The sequence below is a fragment of the Mus caroli genome, unplaced genomic scaffold (genome assembly GCF_978045245.1).
Source record: "Mus caroli unplaced genomic scaffold, Mus_caroli_1 scaffold_2, whole genome shotgun sequence".
Lineage (NCBI taxonomy): Eukaryota > Metazoa > Chordata > Mammalia > Rodentia > Muridae > Mus > Mus caroli.
This window is the reverse complement of record NW_028227257.1, coordinates 25,840,060-25,864,594: the sequence shown is the minus strand read 5'-3', so window position 1 is coordinate 25,864,594 and position 24,535 is coordinate 25,840,060. Positions and strand designations below refer to the sequence as shown.

The 24,535-nt window shown below is 46.9% G+C and overlaps 1 protein-coding gene across 1 annotated transcript in view; it reads left to right on the top strand.

The window, feature by feature from the left end:
• Positions 1 to 24,535, top strand: part of Efcab8 (EF-hand calcium binding domain 8) — a 67,575-nt gene that overhangs the window by 38,000 nt on the left and 5,040 nt on the right. Inside the window, exons 19-24 of the mRNA XM_021154642.1 lie at positions 1,241 to 1,445; positions 3,470 to 3,649; positions 4,845 to 4,991; positions 11,678 to 11,896; positions 12,413 to 12,571; positions 20,955 to 21,123. Of these exons, the coding sequence (XP_021010301.1) occupies positions 1,241 to 1,445; positions 3,470 to 3,649; positions 4,845 to 4,991; positions 11,678 to 11,896; positions 12,413 to 12,571; positions 20,955 to 21,123 (1,079 nt within the window). The remainder of the gene's footprint in view (positions 1 to 1,240; positions 1,446 to 3,469; positions 3,650 to 4,844; positions 4,992 to 11,677; positions 11,897 to 12,412; positions 12,572 to 20,954; positions 21,124 to 24,535) is intronic.

The window sequence follows — 24,535 nt, the reverse complement described above, 5'->3', positions numbered from 1 at the left end:
TTTGGAGTTTGATCTTGCTTTCACCACTCTGGTGATGGGATTACAGCCCTTACCACCATGCCCAGTGCATGGGATCAAACCCAGGGCTAGGCAAGTACTCTATCAACTGAGCTATATCTCCACTAGGGTTTTCCCTATAGCTCTCCTCTTTCCTGGCACGTGTCTCAGCATTCTTCCAGCTTCTGTCTACCTGTTCCCTCAAAGTCACCTGCGCAGTTTTAGATATCTGTTACAAGAGCACTTCATTCCTCAGTGTAGTTTCTATCTTAGTCACTTAGGCTGCTATGGCATCGTGGAGTCTTGTGAGGGCCTTTTCCTCATTTATAAAGAATCACCAGCTGGGTGTGGTCGTGCACGTCTTTAATCCCAGCACTCAGGAGGCAGAGGCAGGCGGATTTCTGAGTTCGAGGCCAACCTGGTCTACAGAGAGAGTTCCAGGACAGCCAGGGCTATACAGAGAAACCCTGTCTCGAAAAACCAAACCAAACAAACAAACAAACAAACAAAAAGAATCATCATCGTGCTGCAGTCTCTGTGTCGGAGGAGGGGTGAAGGATCTATTTTGGCCTCTTTATCATACAGTTCATGAGAATTCTGTCCTCGTGACCAGATGTTCCCACCCCCACCTCCAAGGCTCCATTCCTCACCTGAGGATTAGGTTCTGACATAGGAATTTTGGCTGTATACAAACACTCAGATTCTATTAAATAGTAGGACGACTTGATTATATTATATTATATTAATTATATATTCGAGTAGATTATATTGATGGCTATGGGGAAAGAGCAGGGGTTCCTGTGAGGAACAGAAACCTTAGTTAGGATTTGGGTATGGTCAGCTTAGTCAGGGAGGCCCAGGGGGAGATATGAGCTGAGGATGAGCAGGAGGGGTGTCAGGGAAGCACTTGGGGTGGAACCCACATTCCAGGAAGAGGGACCAACATATACAGGAGGCCTGGTCACATCTGTCTCTTTCCCTTGTTTAAAACTGAACCTTTAAGTCAGGGGCTGAATTAAGACTCATTATTTGTAAAACTCAAGAGCAGAGCCTTTATGTGGCTCATAGTGGATGCTTAGGATGTCAGTGGGGGTGGCCTTTAAACAAGCTTCCCCCCGACCCCTGCACCTCCCGAGATAGCACTGCTCTGAGTTAGTTTCTGAATCCTAAAGGCTGTGGTTTCCTCCAAAGAGCATTGCAGCCTGTGAGCTCTTGGCCCTTCTACCTCTGGCCGTGTGCACAGGTTCCAAAAGATCACACAGGCGCTCTCCTGCTACCACTGGCAGAGTTTCCACACAGATGACATCCTGAGCATGGACAAGTATCAGAATCAGTTCCTCGGGACCTCTTCCTACAATGGGGACATTGTTTTCTGGAGCATCAGCACGACAAAGCCTATCTTGAGTTTCAATGCCTCCAAGAGCCCCTTGCCTTTACAGCCAAAGAAGGTACAGTCATGGTACCATGGTTTTTACTAGTTACCTACGTGCCTTTCACTCTAAAGAGTCTCCTTCCATGCTTTGGTCTGGGCTGCAGGTCAGAATCAAGGAGGGCAGAGAGAACACACTGGGAATGGAGGGAGAGATGGGGAGTTTGTACTCTGGTGGGGTGGGGGTTGGTAGCAAGGAGAGTGGATGGCAGAGCCGGGATTATATGCCACAGGTTGGGTGCCAAACGTAAAAATAGTTTTTCTATACCTGCTCTTGCTCTGAAATGATGGTAGGAATAAGCTGTAGGTCTCACCCACAGCTTCCCCACTTGAGCATTAATGTTACACAAGGTTTCCCAAGCTCATGATAGGGATGTAGGAAACTTGTACGGTCTCTACATGGCTACACTGTAGCACAGTCTTTTTAAATTGCTACATTGTCACAGTCTATAGTTGGAATGGCACTAGAGGTCATCTACTCCAGTGAGTAGAGGTCACCTCTTTGAAGGTACACTGATGGGTAGAAATTTCTGGAGACCTGGTATATTTATTAATGAGCCTCTTGCACTATAGCTGGGCAGATGCTGAGTTATTCTAACCCAAGTTATGAGTTATGCTAGCCTGGTCTACTTCCCAGCCACGTGGTGTTACCTGCCATCTTAGTCTTGCTCTGGCTGCCCCTGCTTCACCTGTCCTCTCATGGTGACTCTCTCATTGCAACCTCATGGTTAATCCTCATGGCAAATTGCTCTTTCTCTGGTCTCCCTTAGAGACCCTCTCCCTGGGATCAGAAGTCCCACCTTATTCTCTCCTGCCCAGCTGTTGGCCGATCAGATCTTTATTAACCAATAGAGGTGATAGAGAACAGTTTATACACAGCATTGAGACAGGAGAAACTTGACAATGGCAACATCCAGACTGCAACCAGGTCTCTGAGCATGTGAGCATCAGCATCTGAATACACAGTGCACAAAACTATGAGTGTCTTTATGTGTCAGAAGAGAAACAGAGGCACGAATAGGATAAACATCTTTCTCAGGGCATACAACCAAGAAGGGGCAGATCTAGACCATGGCACTCCTACTCCAGGGACTGGTAGTGGTAATGTACTTCTCAATAGATTACTTCCTACTTGAAGATGGCCCACTGTTAGCTTTTCATTGTTGTAACAAAATATCTGACAGGAGCAACTTAAAAAGGAGAAAAGATTTAACTTGGCTCACGGTTTTGGACATCCCAGTCTGCCATGACAGGAGAACCAGGTCAGCCAGAGTAGCTCACATCAGGGCAACCCAGAAGCAGAGAAAGGGGTGCCAGAGAAATGGGCTTCTTCTTTTGTTCCAGCTGGGCCCACATTCAGGGTTGGTCTTTCCTCCTTTGTGCCCTCCTTGAGAGCCTTCACAGACACCCAGAGATGCCTTTACTTTTCTTCTAGGCACTTGCCAATCCCATCAGATTGGCAGTAGGTGCCACCCACAGCTTGCCCACTTGAGCACTAATGCCACACAAGTCTCTCAGGCTCTTGATAGGGATGTAGAAAACTGGCAGGTCTCTAAATGGCAACATTGTAGCCCAGTCTTTATATTAATACATTGTAGCAGCCTATAGCTGGAGTGGCACTAGAGGTCACCTACTCCAGTGGGTAGAGGTCACCTTTTTGCAGTACACTGGTGGGTGGTAGCTCCTGCAGAGCTCAGGGGTCCTAATAGGTACTACACTCCCCCTCCCCCAAACAGCTTGGTGTCTTATCTGTTTTATATTGTGGACTTGCCCAAGATGAAAAGTGACTAAGCAAATATTTGGAAACCACTGTGTATGTTTCAGATGGAAAGACCCAGTTTCTCTCAGGAGCTTTGTCTTGCGGCGGGCATTAGTGGGAGGTCCAGGGCTGTATTGATAAGCTTTGGTCTGAGACCTCTCAAGGTATAATGTTTCTGGGAAGCAATGCTGAGTTCCCTGTAAGGCTGGTGATAGCAACACTGGACTTGAGGAGGCTCTGAGCATCCCACTTGTGGTCTGGAGCTGTCCCCTCTCTCTGCACAGGTGAGAGATAAAGAGATATGCATACCCAAGACTTCAATCCATCTAGACTATGAAGATCAAAAGTGGGCACACAGGCCCTGGAAGTCAGCTATCTCCACTGGGAAGCGGAGACTGATGTCAGCTCCCCCCGTGATGAAACATTGGAAGGACACAGAGCAACAGAGGAATATGGCTCAGGAGGTAGGGAGTGAGCCCAGCCCACCTGTGCCTATAGTTCAGCTCACTTGTTCTGAGCATGTTTCATGGAGGGAGTCAGGGGTCAGGAGTCAGGGGTCAGGGGTCAGGGTGGCAGGGGTTAAGGGTTAGGAGTCAGTGTGGCTCTCTGTTTTGACCCTACTGTAGCTTATCCCACTCTGCTCATTCAAACTTAGGGATAGTCCCTTCCTAGACCATCTCCCGCCCAGGTCTGAGACTTAAAAGCTTATGAATGGAATCTACAGGGAGCAGAATTCTAGATGCCTAAATCGGATGTTAGGTCATGGACTATGGTTTCAGTTCTTAAGCCTCCTGGCCCTGGCCTTGGCCCCGGAGTGAGCTGTAGGAGAACCAGCTGGCACCTTTGCAGAGGCTAAGCCACAGCGCAGAAGGGCAAGCGCAGGAAGATGGTCTTCACCACGGAGCCCTGCAGGCCCGTGATTGGTCAGCTTTGCTTTCTATAGGATGTGGAAAGGGAGCAAGGGCTGAAGGAGGGTGACTGACCTTGGGCTTGTAGGAGGGAGGGCATTATCCCAATCCTGAGACAGGAGACACTCAGAGCGCAGGGGTAGAAGGATGGAGGAAGCAGTCCCTTGCTTCTGCAGCCGAGGTCTGACTCTCATTCCTGAGGCCTGAGACTTGAATGAAAGACGCCAGCTTCCCCAGTCCCAGGTGTGGGGCAGTGTTGGCCAGCTCTAGCAGGGTCTGCTGAGATGAAGCTGTGCTGTGAGATGCATACCTCTGAGATGCGCTGGGCTGTGCTTACCAGTCACGGCGCTGTGAGATTCAGGCACCTCTGGGTGCTGTGAGTTGAATATACTTTATTGTTAGATACTGGGTCATCTTTGATGGATTAGTTTAGGCCTCTGCACTCCTGTCTTGAGAGGAACAGCTGTTAGCCTCCAGCCTCTAGCCTCTAGCCTCATTTCCAGGACAAAGGAAGGGTCTAGCGTAAAGGTAACTCAAGTCTCTACCCTATTGCTCAAAATTGCTGGTCATTTAAAATGGAAATCTCCTAGTCTCAGAGTGGGATAAGGCCAAACCAGATACCTCACTGGCCCCTGGATCTCTTTAACTGCTCTTTGTCCCCTACCTCTGATCTCTGTAGTGTGTAGGAGGGAGGGCCATGTGGTTACAGGGAGGCCTTTTTAATTTTTTTTAAAATTATTTTTATTTTTAGAAACGTTTCAGGAGTCACAAACCTGGATTGTCTAAAATGCTTGCCAGTAAGTCGGGTAATAAACTGGCATTTGATAAAGACACTCAAAAGAAAAAGGGAGACCTCTGGAGGAAGTTGCTGTTGCAGTCCAGTGTGTCAGTGGAGAAGGTGAGCTGTGCTCGGCTGGGGAATGGGCAGCCAGGCTGGGCAGGGTGGGGTGCGCCAGGGGCCTGGTGAAGTTTTGGAATTCTGGAGAAGTTTGCTAGGGCCTGGCTAGGGGTGGGGCTGGGAGAGAAGTATCTCTTTGAGAACCCACTGTTGGAAAGGCCTCTTTGTGTGGGATGGTATTTTATAGTGGGGTGCACGTTGGGTTGGTTCATTTCTTCCTCCTGTTCCTGTCCTCTCTGGCCTGGACCCCTCACTATGGTGCTCTTCCCGTTTCTGAAGACTCGCATCCTAGCTATGATGTAAGCTGAAATTAGCCCAAAGTCACAGTGGTTTATCACAGCAGCAGAAACCCTAATGGAGATACCCACATACCAGGCTGGCATTGAACTCTCGATAGCTGGGGATGATCCTGAACTTCAGCTCCTCCTGCTCCTGTCTCTCAAAGTGTTGGGGTTAAAGGTGTTTGCCACCACGCTTGGCATGCAGCGCTGAGGATCGCACCAGTGTTTCATGCATGCTAATAGACACTTTGCCCACTGAACCACACTCCCAGCTCTGATTCATGAGACTTAAAAAAGCTGAATATAATTTAATTTTTTTATTACTGTGTATAGCTTGTCTGCATGTTTATATGTGCACAAGCATGAAGGCCAGAAGAGTGCATCGGACTGAGGGAGCCTGGGAGCTCAATGCCGACAGAGCATCTCCTCCTACAACGGGGAGGACTGTGTTGGGGTTTGAGGGGCTTGAGGGATCAGAGCCAGAGTACAACAGGAATAGTGTTGATTATCCATGCCTCTTAATCATATGCATCCTGCCTGGTCCTGCCCAAAGCCAGCCTTCTGGCTGCACACACCCTCACTGCCAGCTGTGCACATCTGGTGCTGGGCCCTAGCTTGGCCCACAATTCTTGGCACATTGCCACAGGCCTGCGCACTCTCCCCTCTGGCGGTTCTGCCCTCACGGTGCTGGCAGTGAGGGATGGGAAGGAGGCCTCAGTTTTTCCCCAATTCAGAAGCGAGACACCTTTGTGGTGTGGATGATACTGAGTCCTTTCCGACATCCTCTTATCGTACCCACATTCATATGCATGTCATGTACATACATAAATAAAAAGTAAACCTAAAAAAAAAAATCCCGTGTTGTCAAAAAAATAACACAGGCATGCCGGGCTTCCTTTCTTTGAAATTCTTTTCTATGTTTGTGTGCTGCATATACACAAAGGCATGGTCTTGGTTTCAAAACCAAGCTACGCATTTGAAATTGTGACCCAGTGTTAATTTAAAAAAATAGCAGTATTCAGTGGACAGCCTTTTCTGTCAGAACTCACTTTTTTTTCTTTTAGTTTTTTTTTCTTTTTCTTTTTTCTTTGAAACAGGGTTTCTCTGTAGCTCTGGCTGTCCTGGAACTCACTTTGTAGACCAGGCTGGCCTCGAACTCAGAAATCCTCCTGCCTCTGCCTTCCGAGTGCTTTAATCCCGGGATTAAAGGCACGCGCCACCACGCCCGTCAGAACTCACATTTTTATTGTCTTCATTCCTTTTACTAGTTTTTTTATTTTTTTATGTTTTGAAACAGGGTTTCTCTGTATAGCTGTCCTGGAACTCACTTTGTAGACCAGGCTGGCCTCGAACTCAGAAATCCGCCTGCCTCTGCCTCCCCAGTGCTGGGATTAAAGGCGTGTGCCACCATGCCTGGCTACTTTTACTAGTTTTGTGTGGGGACTGACCGAGGTTTTTGTTTTGTTTCTATCTAAGGCGTAATATACTTTGAGAGTCATATTTTAAGAGAGTTGCACACCAGGTCTGATAGTTCAGTGTTATAAAATCTCTGCCCCCTGTGATATGACTGAGGTTGTAGATATGAGAGAAAGAACAACCAGAGGGAGAGTTCAGAACAGACTGGACGTGGCCAGGGCTAGGGAAACAAGAGGCTAGGAGAGAGTAGTGGAGAGAGCAACATAGCAAGAGATAGAGAATAGAACATGCCACAAAGAGTAAGAGAATAAGAGAGTAGGTAGGAGATGATATAGATATAGATATAGAAATAGATATAGATATAGGACAGACAGATAGGTAGAGAGCATAATGTCTTAACGTTTTATTGCTGTAAAGAAACTCCATGACCAAGATAACTACGGTAAAGAAAACATTTAATTAGGGCTGGCTTACAGTTTGCAGAGGTTTGGTCCATTATCATCATGGCGGGAAGCATGGCAGCATCCAGGCAGATGTGGTGCTGGAAGAGCTGAGAGTTCTACATCTTGATCCAAAAGCAGCAACAAGAGACTGTCTTTTGCAGGCAGCCAGGAGGAAGGTCTCTTCAACACCTGGCCAAGCCTGAGCAGAGGACCTCAAAGCCTACCTATGCAATGACACACTTCCTCCAACAAGGCCACAACCCCCTCTGATAAGGCCACACCTCCTAATAGTGCCACTCCCTGTGGCCAAGCACTCAGACCTCCACAGAGTGAGAACAGCCTATGTAAGAAGGATGAGCGGCTGTGGGCGGGACCCCTGTGTGCTGCAGGGATTATAGGGCAGAGGAGGATGTGAGGATGCTGGGATGCTGTGTGTACTTAGAAATGTATCACTAGCTCTGTGATGCCCGAGGGAGCCTGGAGGCCGGCATGGCCTTGGATATGCTGGAAGGAGCCACAGGTAGCCATATGTCCCTTTGGCCAGAGGGAAAGGAAAGGACTCCTTTTGGGCAGATGGGAACTTGTTTCACAAGCTGCTGAGGAGGCTTTTATCTGCACACTGGAAATTCTGTAGTCCAGGGTAAGCTCGTTTCCGGATGTTTGGACAGCCTGTGAGACCCACCATTCTGGCCTCTTGTTGAGGATAAGGAACGATGCAGTCTCTTCCAAAGCCGCTTTTCAGCTGGGGAAGTCGATGTGGTGATCAGTGTGAAGGAAGGTTGGAATGTGGGTCAGTGTCTGGAAGGGCGTGAAAGCTAGGGGCCCACGGGAGACCAAAGAAGAGCGTCGGAGCCGCCCCTGCAGGCCGTGGTTTGAAAACCAGTCCTCTTTCACACACTGCTGGCTTTCAGCAAGTCCAGGGCTTTGCCAGTTCTCCAGGACCACTTGGGGATGGTGAGGTACAGGTCATGGTGGAGCTGTTTGCAGGGCCACAGCTGACTCCTGGATGGTGTCTGTCAGCTGAGTGGAAATCTGCTGGGACAGATATAGACAAGGGACAAAGGTAAAGTTAAGGAGCTTAGGGGGAAATCTTTTTTTTTTTTTTTTTTTTGCTTTTTTTTTTTTTTTTTCCGAGACAGGGTTTCTCTGTGTAGCCCTGGCTGTCCTGGAACTCACTTTGTAGACCAGGCTGGCCTCGAACGCAGAAATCCTCCTGCCTCTGCCTCCCGAGTGCTGGGATTAAAGGCATGTGCCACCACGCCCGGCTTGGTGGGAGGAATCTTTATCTTGGGTGTACACTTGAAACTTCCAGTCCTATGATTCTGGTAGCCGGTGAGGGATGGCGTGGGGGGGGGGGTAGGTACCAAGACCAATGGAAGGAAGGAAGAGCCTACCACCAGGAGTAGGCAGTAGGTGGGAAAGCTTAAGCTGTCGACTTAAAGGAACATTTATCAGGCAATGGATTTTCGAGTCTGTGTGACCTATGACAGATGGATCCAAGTCTCGACTCCCTTCAAGTTAGTTGGCATGACTTTTTCTCAAGTTTACCAAAAGAGATATATCTATATATTTAGATATATAGATTGATTGGACAGACGTATTTTCAGCACAATGAGAAGTACTTTAAGCTTATATTTAGAAAACAACCAAAGGAAATTAAAAATGTTAGTGCCTGTGACTATGATAATAGTAGCAAGTGCTTTTCCAAGGTTAGATCAATACTTTAGCAGAAATCTGCTGATCGATGTTAAAACTTTGAAGTCTTAATATCATATATAGTCTTTAAATCTCATTTTTCACATACCTCAAATCCCTTCCTTAGACCTTTAGAACTTGCATAAATTTTGTTTTTTAAAATTATTTATTTATTTTTATTTTTCTGTGTGTTGTTGTTATGTCTGGGTGAGGGTGTCAGATCCCTCGGAACTGGAGTTGCTGCCGAATTTGTGCTGCCATGTGAGTTCTGGGAATTGAACCCGGATCCTCTGGAAGAGCAGCCAGTGCTCTCGCCTGCTGAGTCAGCACTCCAACCCTGAACTTGTGTAAACTTTAAATTTTTTCTTTTTTCTTTCATCTGGAAACATTCAGCCAGTTACCTTGATTGTTAAGAGCAGTTACAGACAACGTATAGATCTGATAATTTGAATAAAGTTTCAGGAGGAAAAAAAAAATCAACACTGAAAACTCAGTAGTCAATTGACGAGACGACTTACTGGATAAAAGCACTCGCCACGCAAACCTGACAACCCAAGGTAGCACCCAGGTCTAGCATGGAAGGAGAACCAACTTTAGAAAGCAGTCCTCTGACCTCCACGTGTGCGCTGTGGCAAGCGTGCGCCCAGACTCACATACATAAGTAAAACTGAAAACTATTTCCAGTAACTCTCTCTGTCTCTCCCTGTCCCTCTCTCTTTCCAATAACAACTTTCCTGAGAAAGAAAGTAAGAAAAAAAATACCTCATTTACACTAGCTTCAAAAATGACCTAGGTATATATTTAACCAAGGAGGTGAGAGACTTGGACAATGAAAACCTTAAGACACTGAGAAGAAGAAATGAACAAGACATTAAATGACGACGGGAAGACCATCTATGCTCTTGGGTTTGCAGAATTAATATTGTGTGAAAGTGGTTGTGCTACTTACTACATGGAACCTACAGATCCAATACAATCGACATAATAATTCCAGTGCATTCATCGCAGAACTAGAAAAATAATCCTAAGATTCACGTGTAAACACAAAAGATCACGGACAGCCGAGGCTATCCTAAGCAGAAAGAATCCTGCCAGAGATAGCCCAGTGGTGCCCAACGGTCTTAGTTACTTCTCTATTGCTGTGATAAAACATCAGGACCAAAAGCAACCTGGGGAGGAGAGGGAGGGAGGGGGAGGGACGGTTTATCCCGACTTACAACTCTCAGGTCATACTCCAAGGGATGCCATTGCAGGAACCTGAAGCAGAGGTCAGTGTTCACCAAGGCTATCTGGGTGTGGTTTCCTCTTGAAGTTTTTGTCTCGTGTAATACTGGTTCCATTGAGTGCACTTGGAAACATTCCTGCCTCTTCTTCTCCCTCCTCTTCCTCCCGCTCCTCTTCCTCTTCCTGCTCTTCTTCCTCCTCCCTCTGCTGTCAAGTTTCAGAAGGACTGGTATTGCCACTTCCTTAAATGTTGGATAGAATTCAGCCTCAGATTCAGCGTCCAATGGATTTCTGTTTGTTTTGATCCTGGCACCTGCGTCAATGGAAGGAGGGTCATCTTGTTTAGGACTTCCATGATAATCATGATACTCAAGAGTTTGGGAACTGGCCTCAAATAACGTGCAAGCAACCCCAGTCCAACTCAATGGGTTAGTTCTTTCTTCCAACCCCCTATTTCTCCTTCTTTCCTCCTCCTTCTCCTCATCCTCTCTTTCTTCTCCCTCCTCCTCTTTTCTCTATATAGCCCTGAATGGACTGGAATTCACTACGGTAGATCATGCTGGCCTTGAACTCACAGAGATCTGCCTGCCTCTGCCTCCTGAGAGCATGTGCTATCACATCTGACTTCAGTGGCTTCTTATCTTAAATAAGAAAGATGTAAAAGTGGGAGGAGGCAGGTGTGTTGGGAAGTAGAAGAGGAGGAGGAGTGGGAGGAGCATAAGAAAGGCAAATTGGGGTGTGTGTGACTATGACCAAAATACATTGTACACATGTATGATATTGTCAAAAAGATAAATAAAATACTTTTGATAAAAAGGCCAGATTGGAACATAGTAATTGCCTTCTTTTAGAAATTTTTTTCGTTGTTGTTGGTTTTTGAGACAGGGTCTTAGTATGTAGTTCTGGATGTCCTAGAACTCACGCTGTAGACCAGGCTGGCCTCAAATTCACAGAAATCTGTAAAATTCTGCTTCCTGAGTGCTGGGATTAAAGGAGTACACCCCCACTCCTGGTTAGAAACTAATTCTTAATTACATTTCTCCCTAGATGACTTGATATAAGTTTCCACTATAATAAGAAAATATTGCTAGTTTCTGAGGTAAGACAAAAAGCTCAATGTCCCAGGCTGGTGAGATGGCTCAGTGGGTAAATGTGCTTGCCCCATGCTAGCCTGACAACTTGAATTCATTCCCAGGATCCCAAGTAAAGGTGGAAGGAGACACCCGACTCCATCATGTTATCCTCCAATATGCACATGGACATTCTGCCATAAATACGTTTAAGAGAGAATGAGGTACTCTCCACGCCACACTGAGAGAGTAACAGGACTTGGGAAACTTGAGATGAATGAGGCAAACTTATGTGTGTCTCTTTCCCAACAAACATCTGCTGGTCATAAACTGTGGTATCAGGAGCCACTGTAGTTCCTGAGGGTACAAAAAGACACATCCCCTGCCTTCAGATAGCTCCCAGGCCAGCACGCCGTCCTTCGGTCCTTCAGTCCTTCAGTTCCTCCCAGGAAGGAAGGAGACTGGGGCATCCACTGGATGTGATGCGTCTTCTGGGTCTGTTAGCGACATGGAACAGTGGAACCCCCTGCTGAGTCAGGCCGACCTTTCTCCTGCAGATCCTTTTTCTGCAGACCAGGCCCCGCCTGCCACACACGGCTGCCTTGCTGAGCAGCTCTATTGACGGTTTCATCTACGCCTGGTCCATCCATGGGAACGGAGGGCTGCTGGGAAAGTTCTCTGTGGACAGTGAAGTTGGTGAGAGTGTTGTGGGTGCCATGGCCACTGATGAGAAGGACTGGATCCTCCTCACGGGGGACAGTAAAGGAAATATCAAGGTGAGAAAGGATGGGCACCAGCCAGGCTTTTGGTCGTCTCTGTTAGGCACGTGGTCCTTGTCTGCCTCCTACTCTCCTGGGTACCGATTTCACTCGAGAAGGTGGTGGGGACAAGGGAGTTACTTACCAGTCTCCCGAACCGGGGCTTGTTGAAATGGTCCCTCTAAGACCCCCTCCCCCAAATGGATGCTGTTATCCATCTCTGTTACTGTGCAACTCTCACGCCGGCCGGCCAGCCATGTCTCGTCATCTGTGAACAGCTGTCTCATAGACAGTTTTGTGCTCTGTGGTGAGACATGGAAGCTGAGATGCCTCATCAATCTAAGTCTACCTGCTAGCCAAGGCTACCGGCTTGGGAGCCCCTACGGCCCGTCTGTAGTGAGCAGTTACTTGCCTTAGAGGCGTAAGAAGGAATCACACCCAAAGCTCAGAGGAACAGTGTGGGAGGAACTCCCAGCATGCTCTGGGGTTGAGGCCAGGAGGCTGCTAGGCCACTAACTCACACTTTGTACCTAGATCTGGGACATCAAGGATTACTGCTACTTTATTGGCCAGCAACCGCCCCAATCCAGTGGGAACTCGCTCTCCGTTGACACAGAGAATAAGTTCCGGCTCTTAATTCCTAAGCAACTCCAGGTCCGCTCCGAGCACCACTTGCCACAGGAGGAGAAGGAGGTAGGAAGATGGCAGGAGGGTGGCATGGGAAAGTGCTTCTGGAGCACACAGAGGAACCAGGACTGTGCCTTCCCACGGGCATTATTGATCTCCGTGCTCCCTTTGTGATGTCTGGTCTATGTGGAAAGATCTGTTGGTCAGATGTCATTATTACCACAGGAGACAAGGGCCTGCCCACAGATGTGCATTGCACACGCACACACAGATGTCCCCTTTCATGCATGGTGATCTTCGCGTGGAGGAGCCCTAGAGTCATGAACTTAAGAATGAAATAGTTTACACTCTTTTGAGGAGTCACTACTTTTACACGGTCCAAAGGACTTATTGTTTGCTTGGGGGCCTCGTGAAATCAAGCCTCTTTTCTTTAGTTACCAAGAACTAACAAGAACTTCCATGGAAGCCACTGAGTTGTGGGAACAGGACTGAGGACAGGCCACGGCGAGAGGCCACAGTGTCACAAGATGAATCCCAGGAAACTCGCCTCTGGAGACCAGCATCAGGGTGCAGGTCTATCGAGTTTATTGCTTAAGCACATAAGCGTATGCACAGTGTTTGAGCCAACCCTAAGCCCCCAAATCCTTGACCAACCATATCTTTGCCACACTATCACCGTGCTCCAATGAAAGCCCTGTCTGATGAGGTAACTCAGAAGGAGCTGGAGGGAGCATGTCACCTGTTAGGACTTCTGTGAAGATGGGGGGGGTGGTGGTGGTGGTGGGGAATCAGCCACCGCCCAGGCCGAGGTTCCTTTTCACTGTCTCACCAGTGTTCCAAGCGCCATCTTAGATCTAATGTCCTGTATGGCAGATCAGGTCTCTGAGAACTTGTAGGAGCCTGTGGCGCCTTGCTCTCCATCCTACTTTATCCTTCATAGGATTGCCCTCCACACCCCCCCCCCCCCCAGTGATGTAGTGACAAGGTTGCCCTCCACATTCCCCCCCACAGTGATGTAGTGACAAGGTTGCCCTCCACATTCCCACCCCCACCCCCGCACAGTGATGTCACTACGTCCTCACTAGGATGACTAAAACCAAGACGACACAAGCCAGAGTCTGCAGGGACACAAGCCCAAGTGAACTAGCTATTGCAGGCAGGCCTTGACATTCGTCCAGTCACTTTGGGGGATTATTTGACAATAGCTACCTACCTGATCATGCATGCCCTTCAACCTGGTAGTCCCACTGTAGGCTGACACCTAGAAGTTCATGTAAGACATAGGAAGAACGCTGAGAGAATTCCCATTTACAACGGCTCCACACTGGAAACAATTCACACACACAGCAACCCGGGCTGGAATCATCCGTGGGTTTCATACACAGAGCAGTAGGCACCTGGTCACATCCACTCCGTACAGAATCATGGACTCCTCAGACAATTAAGTCAAGTCTGACCCCAAAGCGTGCACATTGTATGTGTTATATAGGTAACTTTTTATGGGTGCATTATACATAAGTGGAAATTTTGAAGGTGCCCAGGCAGTATAGAGAGTCATGTTCGCTTGTGAAATAATTTGTCCCTGAAGCAGTCACTGTTGCTGATTTCTGGTTATTCTGATATTGAGTTACAAGAGTGTGCATGTAGACAGTTATTTCCCTCTTATTTTTACTAAAAGGTGTGGCAGCACACACACCAATCCCCCCCTTGCTTTTCTCATTCCATTATGCATTTTAGAAATCTTTCCAGATCTGTATAGTACGTCACAGGCTGTTAACAAAGTCCCTTTCAAGGGGAAAATTGTTTTAATTTTAGAAGTGAATCTTAGAAGTGAGCACTATTTCTCACGTGTGTTAGTATGTCTGAGGGATACATTCCTGCAGGTGGGGCACAAGGTCCAAAGGTCCCATATGTTTGCAGTTTTGTTAATCATCTTGCAACCATACATATTCTGAGACAGGTTTAGCTATGTAGCCCAGGCTGGCCTCAAAGTCACCATCCTCCTGCCTCAGCCTCCGAGTTCTGGGATTGCAGGTTTGCACTGCACACTAGCTACCTATGTGCCTTTTGACTCTTTGTGTTACACTCAGACTAGTTTTATCATGAAGAAATTGCAACATCCCCATGTATGCTGGGAATTGGCCACGCATAGGTGCAGTACACGAGGAATATCCGATGCTAACATAACCACGCCATAGTGATATTTATTGCCTGCCTGCTTGCTTACTGGCCGCAGCGAGTGCTGCGCACCCTCGCTGTCTTCAGAGGCTCTGAGGAGTGGAGTTACTTTGCAGAGTGCATGGAGTGGAGGTGCCAGTGCTCATGTCTAAGCCTGTGGAGCTGCTGGCACCGGGTTTGAGAATAGAACCAAGTCTGTGAATGTCAGCATGCTCACACCCATGTGGCCTTGGCTTTATGGCGAGACATTTAAGAGATCGTGTTCTGTACAACTTGATCATCATCAAATAGTCTTTTCCCTTAAACATTTATTAATATATTATTTTATCTGAAAAATCAAAATAATGCACATTTATATGGTACAGTGTAATGTGTGTTTACAAAGGAGAATGTCAATCATGTTGATTAACATAGTCATCCTATGCTTGCTTAATTTTGTGATAAGACACTTGAAATTTACTCTTGGGAAATAAACATATTTTTTATTATATTCTGGCTATTTTAAGCATACATTTTATTATTGGTCTTTGTCTTAGTCAGGGTTTCTATTCCTGCACAAACATCATGACCAAGAAGCAAGTGGGGAGGAAAGGGCTTATTTGGCTTACACTTCCATGTTGCTGTTCATCACCAAAGGAAGTCAGGACTGGAACTCAAGCAGGTCAGGAAGCAGGAGCTGAGCAGAGGCCATGGTGGGATGTTCTTTACTGGCTTGCCTCCCCTGGCTTGCTCAGCCTGCTCTCTTATAGAACCAAGACTACCAGCCCCGAGATGGCACCACCCACAAGGGGTCTTTCCCCCTTGATCACTAATTGAGAAAATGCCTTACAGTTGGATCTCATGGAGGCATTTCCTCAACTGAAACTCCTTTCTCTGTGATAACTCCAGCTGTGTCAAGTTGACACAAAACTAGCCAGTACAATTGACCCCTTGTCAACTTGACACACAAACACATCACTAGTAAGCCTCAACCCCTTACATTCTTATTCATCCCCAAGGTCTAAATAACTTTAAACGTCCCACAGTCTTTACATATTCTTAAATTTTCAATCTCTTTAAAATATCCATTCTTTTAAAATCCAAAGTCTTTTTACAATTAAAAGTCTCTTAACTGTGGGCTCCACTAAAATAGTTCCTTCCTTCAAGAGGGAAAATATCAGGGCACAGTCACAATCAAAAGCAAAAATCAATCTCCAACCATCCAATGTCTGGGATCCAACTCACGATCTTCTGGGCTCCTCCAAGGGCTTGGGTCACTTCTCCAGCCATGCTCTTTGTAGCACACGCGTTGTCCTCTAGGCTCCAGATGCCTATACTCCACTGCTGCTGCTCTTGGTGGTCATCTCATGGTACTGACATCTCCAAAACACTGCATGACCCCTTCATTCCTGGACCGTCAATTGTAACTGAGGCTGAACCTTCACCAATGGCCTTCCATGGCCTCTCACAGTGCCGCACCTCAGCTGCTCTGTGTGACCCCTTCATGCCTTCAAAACCAGTACCACCTGGGTGACCCTTACAAATTATCAAGTCCCACTGCAGCAGGAGTACAACCTTGGCTATCTCTGGAACACAGCCTCTTTGTGCTTTCAGAAAACACTTCCCAGAAGATGTCACCTCAACGATGCTGGTCTCTTCTTAATCACCGCTAATTTCTTAGCTCCAGCTAACCAGCATCAATAGTCCCAGTAATGCAAAGGTTTTGCTTTAGTAGTTCTGGTATCTTGTTAATCACAGCTGATTCTTCAGCCCCAGCTAACCAGAACTACAGAATCTTCACAATCAAAACAGCAATGGCCCTGAAAAGAGTTTTTAATTTTCCCTCTGAAATTTCACAAGCCAGACCTCCATCTTCTGCACTGTTCTCAACATCATCTTCCAAGCTCCTACACAACATCTGACAGAGCTCTTAACAATGAATGGATCTTCAAGCCCAAAGTTCCAAAGTCCTTCTACAGCCCTCCCCAAAACATGGTCAGGTTGTCACAGGAATACCCCACTATGCTGGTACCAATTTGTCTTAGGGTTTCTATTCCTGCACAAACATCATGACCAAGAAGCAAGTGGGGGAGGAAAGGGTTTATTTGGCTTACACTTCCATGTTGCTGTTCATCACCAAAGGAAGTCAGGACTGGAACTCAAGCAGGTCAGAAAGCAGGAGCTGATGCAGAAGCCATGGAGGGATGTTCTTTACTGACTTGCTTCTCCTGGCTTGCTCAGCCTGCTCTCTTACAGAACCCAAGACTATCAGCCCAGAGATGGTCCCACCCACAAGGGGTCTTTCCCCCTTGATCACTAATTGAGAAAATGCCTTACAGTTGGATCTCATGGAGGCATTTCCTCAACTGAAACTCCTTTCTCTGTGATAACTCCAGCTGTGTCAAGTTGACACAAAACTAGCCAGTACAGTAAATCTTAAAACTTAGTTTTCCTGTCCAACTGAAACTTTGTTATCTTCTTTTCCTATTGATATTTTAAATTAATCTTTAGTTAACATATGAAATAATAGATTTTATTACATGTCCCCCATTCCTATTGTACTGTGGTCATACTGCTCCCACGACTCTCCCTTCCTCTCCCCCACCCCAATTGCTGGTCTCCTCCTTTTACCCCCAAATCCTCCTTCTGTCTTCATGGCATGCATTAGTGTATTTATGTGTATAGGTGGCAGTATACATATACATGCATACATATATACATTCTTAAAGAGTCCACACACATAGAATCCTTTTACTAATACCCCTGCCATTCTAATAGATACATGAGGTTATATGGAATTTACCTTTTATGACAAATGACAGCTCCTCTCCTGTCCTCTCCTGTCCTCTCCTGTCCTCTCCTGTCCTCTCCTGTCCTCTCCTGTCCTCTCCTGTCCTCTCCTGTCCTCTCCTGTCCTCTCCTGTCCTCTCCTGTCCTCTCCTGTCCTCTCCTGTCCTCTCCTGTCCTCCCCTGTCCTCCCCTGTCCTCCCCTCCCCTCCCCTCCCCTCCCCTCCCCTCCCCTCCCCTCCCCTCCCCTCCCCTCCCCTCCCCTCCCCTCCCCTCCCCTCCCCTCCCCTCCCCTCTTCTCTTTTCTTCTTTTTGGAAGAATGAGTAGGAGTATATACACATATATATCCATGTATATACACACTTTCATTCCTTATCCATCAGTCTGTTAGTGTGTAGTTTGTCTGGCTCCATATCTTGCTATTGTAACATTATGGTCAGCAGGGAAGAAGAGACGTTCTGCAGTCTGATTTCAGTTCCACTGGCTGTGTTGCAGGAATACGGCCGCTGGATGGTGTGGCAGTCTCATTGAGAAATCTTTGTATTATGCTCATAGTGGGTGTGCAGATTTAATGTCTACGCAGACTGTGAACATTCACTTTTCTCTGCATTTCACCAACACTTGCTCTTCCTGTGTCTGAGTGTCTGTCTGTCTGAGTTGAATGCAGGGCTTTTTATATGCTAGGCAAGTATTGCAATACTGAGCTGTATGTACCCATATCATATTACTGACTTTTGCATGTTGATTTTCTCCTCCCTCCTCCCCTCTGTCTTCCTTCTTTCCTTCTTTACTGTTTTTGAGACAGGGTCTCACATAACCCAGGGCGTTCTTGAACTTGCAATGCAGTCAAAGCTGGCCTTTGAACTCCTGGTCCTCCTGCTTCCGTTTGTGAGGGCTGGGATAGGAGGCTGCCACCACCACATCTGGCTCTGCTCTGTTTGCTGCGACAGAGTGCTTAGACTGGCTTTGGTTTTTGTGTTCTGTATCTTTACCAAATTTCTTTACCATCTCCATTTTTGAGTGGTGTTTTTAGGGTTTCTGTGGATCAGACCATCGAATCAGCTGACAGTGCATTTACCCATTTATTTTATTTTATTTTATTTTATTTTATTTTATTTTATTTTATTTTATTTTATTTTATTTTATTTTGAGACAGGGTTTCTCTGTGTAGCCCTGGCTGTCCTGGAACTCACTCTGTAGACAAGGCTGGCCTCAAACTCAGAAATCTACCTGCCTCTGCCTCCCAAGTGCTGGGATTAAAGGTGTGTGTCACCACTGCCTGGCTTACCTTTTCTTTTTATTCGAGTACCTTGTCTTTCTCCCCCTTTCCTGCTTGCTCAGGTTAGGACCCTGTGGAGTAGGAATGGGAGCGGCATCCCTGCCTTACGCCTGATCTGAGAGGAAGAGCTTTTATGGTGCTGAGTCTCACATTAGCTGAGGGTTTGCTGGTGCTGCCCTGCTGAGTGAGCCTTCCTCACGCCTAAGCTGGTGAGAGTTCTTATCATTGGAAGGGCACTGGGCTTTCTCAAGAGATTTTCCTAGGTGTACTATAGTCTCGGATGGCTTTAGCCTTTATTTTGTTAGTGAGCTATAGACTATGTGTGGCATACCATGCTCCCATCTCAGGGACAGCAAATCACAGTCAGATTTTCTAGTCAGATGACAGTTTACTTTCTAGTGCCACCACATGGAATCACATATGTTTATTTGAGTTGTTGCTTATTATTGACATTAAAAACAGTTTATATTTTTTTGTTTGTTTTTGTTTTTGTCTTTTTTTGAGACAGGGTTTCTCTGTGTAGCCCTGGCAATCCTGAAGCTCACTCTTTAGTCCAGGCTGGCCTCAAACTCAGAGATCTGCCCACCTCTGCCTCCTGAGTGGTGGGATGAAAGGTGTGTGCCAACACCAACTGGGTATAATTTTTTTTTTTTTTACTGTAAAAAAAGAAAATGAATAAAATCTAAGGAAGACACGAACCCCTCAAGGTATGCCAACTCAATAAGAGATAGAAAATCTGGAGACTCGGGCTATGTGAATAAAGCAGGTAAGGGGTGGAGATAGGAACGAACGCTTCACTGAGGGAACGCTAGGCACAAGTGTCTTTGCAGGTGAATTTTCCTGGGTAGCAACAATACAAACAACAGTTCGGCAAACTCTCCCGAGAGTCTCCCATGAGACAGGTTTGATGCCAGTGGAGGCTTCATGAGAACTAAAAACCGAAAAACCAATTGATTTTAGTTTTAGATGGGACAGTGGTCAGTTTTCTCTCGACAGCCCTTCTTTGTCCGGGCCCTGTTTTTGAACCACGCTTATATTCCAGGGTTTTGCATATGCTTAGGATGGTTTCTGAGTTCTCTGCCGTCTTCTGTTGTTGGGTCATAGTTTGCATTAGTCTGGCTTACCATTCCTGTTTATAGCTGAAGAAATGTCCATTCCTTGGTCTTGTTTTATCTTGAAACGGTTGGGGTTGTGGAGATGGCTCAATGGATACAATACTTACTGCACAAATTTGAGGACTGGATTTTGAACCCCTTGAACCCATCTGACAGATGGACAGGCACTGCATGGGCCAGAGACTGGGGGTCCCTGGGGTGAGCTTGTTAGCTAGACCAGCTGAGATTGGCAAACTCCGGGTTCAGCAAGAGATCGTGAGAGATCAAGGACACCAGAGGTCCACTTCAGGCCTCCACCTGTGCCATCTACACACATGTGCACTTGCATACATATGGGCCAAACACAGGCAAACATGCCAGTACATATGTACACCACATACATGCATACCTGCACACACACACACACACACACACACTCTCTCTCTCTCTCTCTCACACGGTCCTGATCACTTCTCAGTTACATAGAGTCCTTTTCTCTCACAGTGTAACACCTTTCCCAGTGTGATGTCAGCTGTGTCCCCAGACACCCCATGCAGTCTGTTCTTTCAATGCTTGGGTGAAGAGAATTAGAAGACATGCGGGCTCACATCCTGGTCCATTACTTTTTAGCTCTGTGACTTCAGGTTGATTTCTGAATATCTCTGATTCTTCCTTCTCAGTAAAGTGGTGGACATGCTCTATGGCCTATAAGGTTGTGAGGTTCCAGCGAGATGGTCAATAAATGCACAGGCTCTCAGCTCACACATCAGCGCTGGCAGGCTAATGTGAAGTGTCCAGAGCTGCTTCATTGGTTGGTGTCCGGTTGCCCTTCTTTGGACTCTGCTGCTCTGGGTCCTAGGTACCTGCTAAGGTACTGGTTCTCAAGCTTCCCAATGCTGCAACCCTTTGATACAGTTCTTCATGTTGCGGTGATCCCCAACCACAACATCATTTCATTGCTACTTCATGAATGTGATTTTACTACTGTTCTGAACCACAATGCAAGTATCTGATATACAGGATATCTGATAGGTGACCTCCAAAGGCGCCTCGACCCACAGGCTGAGAACCTCCATGCTGAGGAGTTTGCGAGGGAGAGTGATGTAAGTCACTCCTTACTGCCCCCTACAGGTTGTGGAAGGACAGACCTTTTCTCTGGTTCCCCCACCACTTCTGATTACCTGGAACAGCCACCTGGACAGCGTGACAGACATCCTGTATGTGAACTCCTTCCAGCTGGTTGTCAGTGCGGGCCAGGACCGGGATGTCAAGGCTTGGAGACTCTCTGGTGATGCCATAGGTATGGGTGCTGCTGAAGCATGGCCTTTTCTGTCTCTGTCCCTGACAGAACACACCTAACATTATTACCCTGATGCCCTGTGGGGAGAAGGGTCTCCCAGCTGCTCAGAGAATCTTGCAAGATGCCAATCTGTCCGGTTGTATCCAAGTAGCCACCAATCATCTTCGCATACATTTATGCATCCACCCGGCTTGGCTTGTGCTGGTGAGCTTTAGGAAATTGTATATCTGGTAGAGTCTGCTCTTTTCTCTTAAGAAATAAGCCATAAGCCAGGTGGTGGAGCACACCTTTAATCCCAGCACTTGGGAGGCAGATGCAGGCTGGTCTCTGACTCGGAGGCTGACCTGGTCTACAGAGTCAGTTTTAGGACATCTGGGGCTAGACAGAGAGACCCTGACTCAACCAACCAACCAACCATACAAACAACCCCTCAAAACCAATCCCCAAAACAAAGAAAATAAGCACAGTTATGATAATATATATATATCACCATATATATTACATATATATATTGTGAGTGTGTGTGTGTATGTATATATATACACTTACAAGCTGAAAGCATCCCCGTTTGAATTTCCAGAGCATACCTATATCTATCTGTACAGCCACCACTATCTTGGCTGCCACCAGCTTTTCTGTAGGAAATACTACCAACCCAATTAAAATGTGTTTTTTTTACACTTATTTATTTATTAGGGGACGCACATGCTGTGGAATGCATGCAGAGGTCAGAGGACAACTGTGGGAGGTGGTTCTCTCCCTCCACTGTGTGTGTCCCTGGAGTGAAGCTCAAATTGGCAGGTTTGGTGGCAAGTATCTTCACTCACTGGGCCACCTTGCCATGCCCTGGCACTCTTTTTCTTTTTCTGTACATGTGTATGTGTGGCAGCGTATGTGCAGGTGTATATAGGTGTGTGCACATGTGTGGGTACATGTGCCTGGGTATGGGCCCAAGATCAAGGTTGGGGTCTCCACTTGCCGTCCACCTTATTCTTGAGACAGGGTCTCTCTCACTGACCCTGGAGCTCACTGATTGACTAGGAGGGGCTGGACAGTGAGTGTCAGGGATTTGCCTGTTTGCACACCCCAGCATGGGGCACAGTGTGCCCTGCGGTATTGACTTTTAGTTTTCATGGTGGGGATCTGACTCCAGTCTTCAGGCTTCTGTAGCAAGTACTTTACCAGCTGAGCCATCTTTCTGGACCCTGACTTGTGTTGTTGTTGTTGTTGTTGTTTTTAATGATAGCATTTCACTATGATAGCCCAGGCTGACCTTGAACTATGTCAGTCCTTTTGTTCTTTCCATACTGGGTCCCAGGTGGACACCACTATTCCTGGCCTGTCTTCTAAATTCACAGATTGTTTCTGGGCTTTGTACATTCAGGATCATGTGATAAACTTTTCCCTGTTTTCTTTCTCTAAACGTTCAAGCTGTGAAATTCATCCCAACAATCTACTACGTTAGCTACACTTGCTCAGCCCTGACTCTGCCATCTTGTAGTGTCTCTCTTCTCCTCAATGCCTGGTCAGTTTCTATGAGTTTATTTTAGACATGAGATTCTGAAGTTTGCCCTGTGTCTTGCTCATTTCGCTGAGACTTGTGTTTTCAGAGTTCATCCCTGTTGTCATAGTCACAGAATTCTCTTCTCTTCTAAGACTGAAGAATATTCCATTACAGGTGTATTGCCTGAATTCATCTTTTGGTTGTTTACATGTTTTGGCCACTGGCAATAGTAGGCCACATTGGCCCCAAATTTGCAATTCTCTTGCCTCTGCCTTCCAAATGGGTCAACTACATGCTTTCAGGTTTTTTTGTTTTTGTTTTTTGTTTTTTTGTTTGTTTTTGTTTTTGGGTAGGAAAAGAATGTTGAGGAATGTCACAGTGGTTTTAGAGTAGTTACCCTGGTTTACATTCTTATAAGGGCTCTGGGCTCTCTGCCTGGTCTCTGCTGCCTGGTTCCTGTCTTTCTGATAACAGCCATGCTGATGAGTGTGAGGTGTATTCCGGCTCCCTACGTAGAGGTGCTGAGCATCTTTCTGCAGCCTGCTGTCCATTTGCATATCTCATTTGGATAAATGTCCATTCAAGTCCTTCACCTAGCTTACAGTCAGTTTTTTCTGCTATTAGGCTGCAGGAATTACATATTTTAGGGGTGATCCCGTGTTAGACGTAGGGCGTCTTTTCCCACTTCATAGTTGCCAAGAGAAGCTTTTAGTTCCACGTAATCCTGCTTTTACAGAGCTCTGCTAATCTGCTTTTGACTTTGTTGTTGGTGCTTTTGGAGTTCTGGCCAAGGAGTCATTACTAAGACCAATGTTTGAAGATTCTCCCTGTTGTTTTCATGGCTTGCTAAGATGTGTTCCTGTGCATTGCTTGTGTTCATGAGTGTGTTCATGTGAGCCCGTGCACATGAGGACAGAGATCTTTTGAACCAGACCCTCTCATTGGTCTGGTGCTTATCAACTTGGGTAGAGCGGCTGGCTGGCAGATCCTCGGGATCTGCCTGCTTCAGCCCCACACCTACCCCCATGCGGGGAGGATTTAGTCACACAGCTTTCAATCCTGGTTCTGGGAATTGAACCAGGAATTGGTCCTCCTGTGTAAGCAGCGAGCACTGCCCTGGTTGATGACGGCATCGCTGAGCAGGTGGAGGAGTTTGGCGTTTCTGTTCCCCAGGAATCCCAGCCAGAAGTTTTCTTTATGTAGCACCACCGTCTCTGGCTCTGGTGTCGGAGCAATGCTGGCTATGTGGCTTTCTTGGACTGTTTTGCTGTTTTCCTGTTCTCCCTGCAGAGTTAGGGGACCAGTGTGACTCAGGACAGAGGGGCTTGGAGGATCTTTTGAGATAAATACGTCTGAGTTACAACTGGGGGGAACTGTTACACAACTGGAAGTGGGTCACCCTGCTTCCAGAGCTGGCTTCGCAGTGAGCTCAAAACAAACGACAGTTTACCAATAAACATTTAAAAAATGCAACATGACAACGACAAGGTTTTCCTGGATGTTGTGATGAGGTTTTCCTGGATGTCCTGTAATTGATCTGTGAAGCCGGAAGGTGGCATTGTTCCCTTCTCACCTCCTCTGGCTGCGTCTGAGCTGGAGGGGCTGGAGAGTGGACTTAGGCAGATCTGGCTTACCTTATCTTTACCTTATCTTTGGGTATCTCAAAGCAGACTTGGCTGGGCTGCTTCGTAGGAGACTCTCTCTCTCTCTCTCTTGATCTCAGTCCAGCCCAGGTCTACAACCCTGAGTGCTCACTGCTCTCCTCACAGGGTTTTGCACATATTGGATGGAGAGCTGTGGGGCTGGCAAGAGCTCAGCTGGTCCCACAGCTGCATCCTGGCATCCAGGCCAAGCTTGGCTATGGAAGCTTAGGCACAGACCAGGAACTCCCGGAGAAGAGAGTGATGC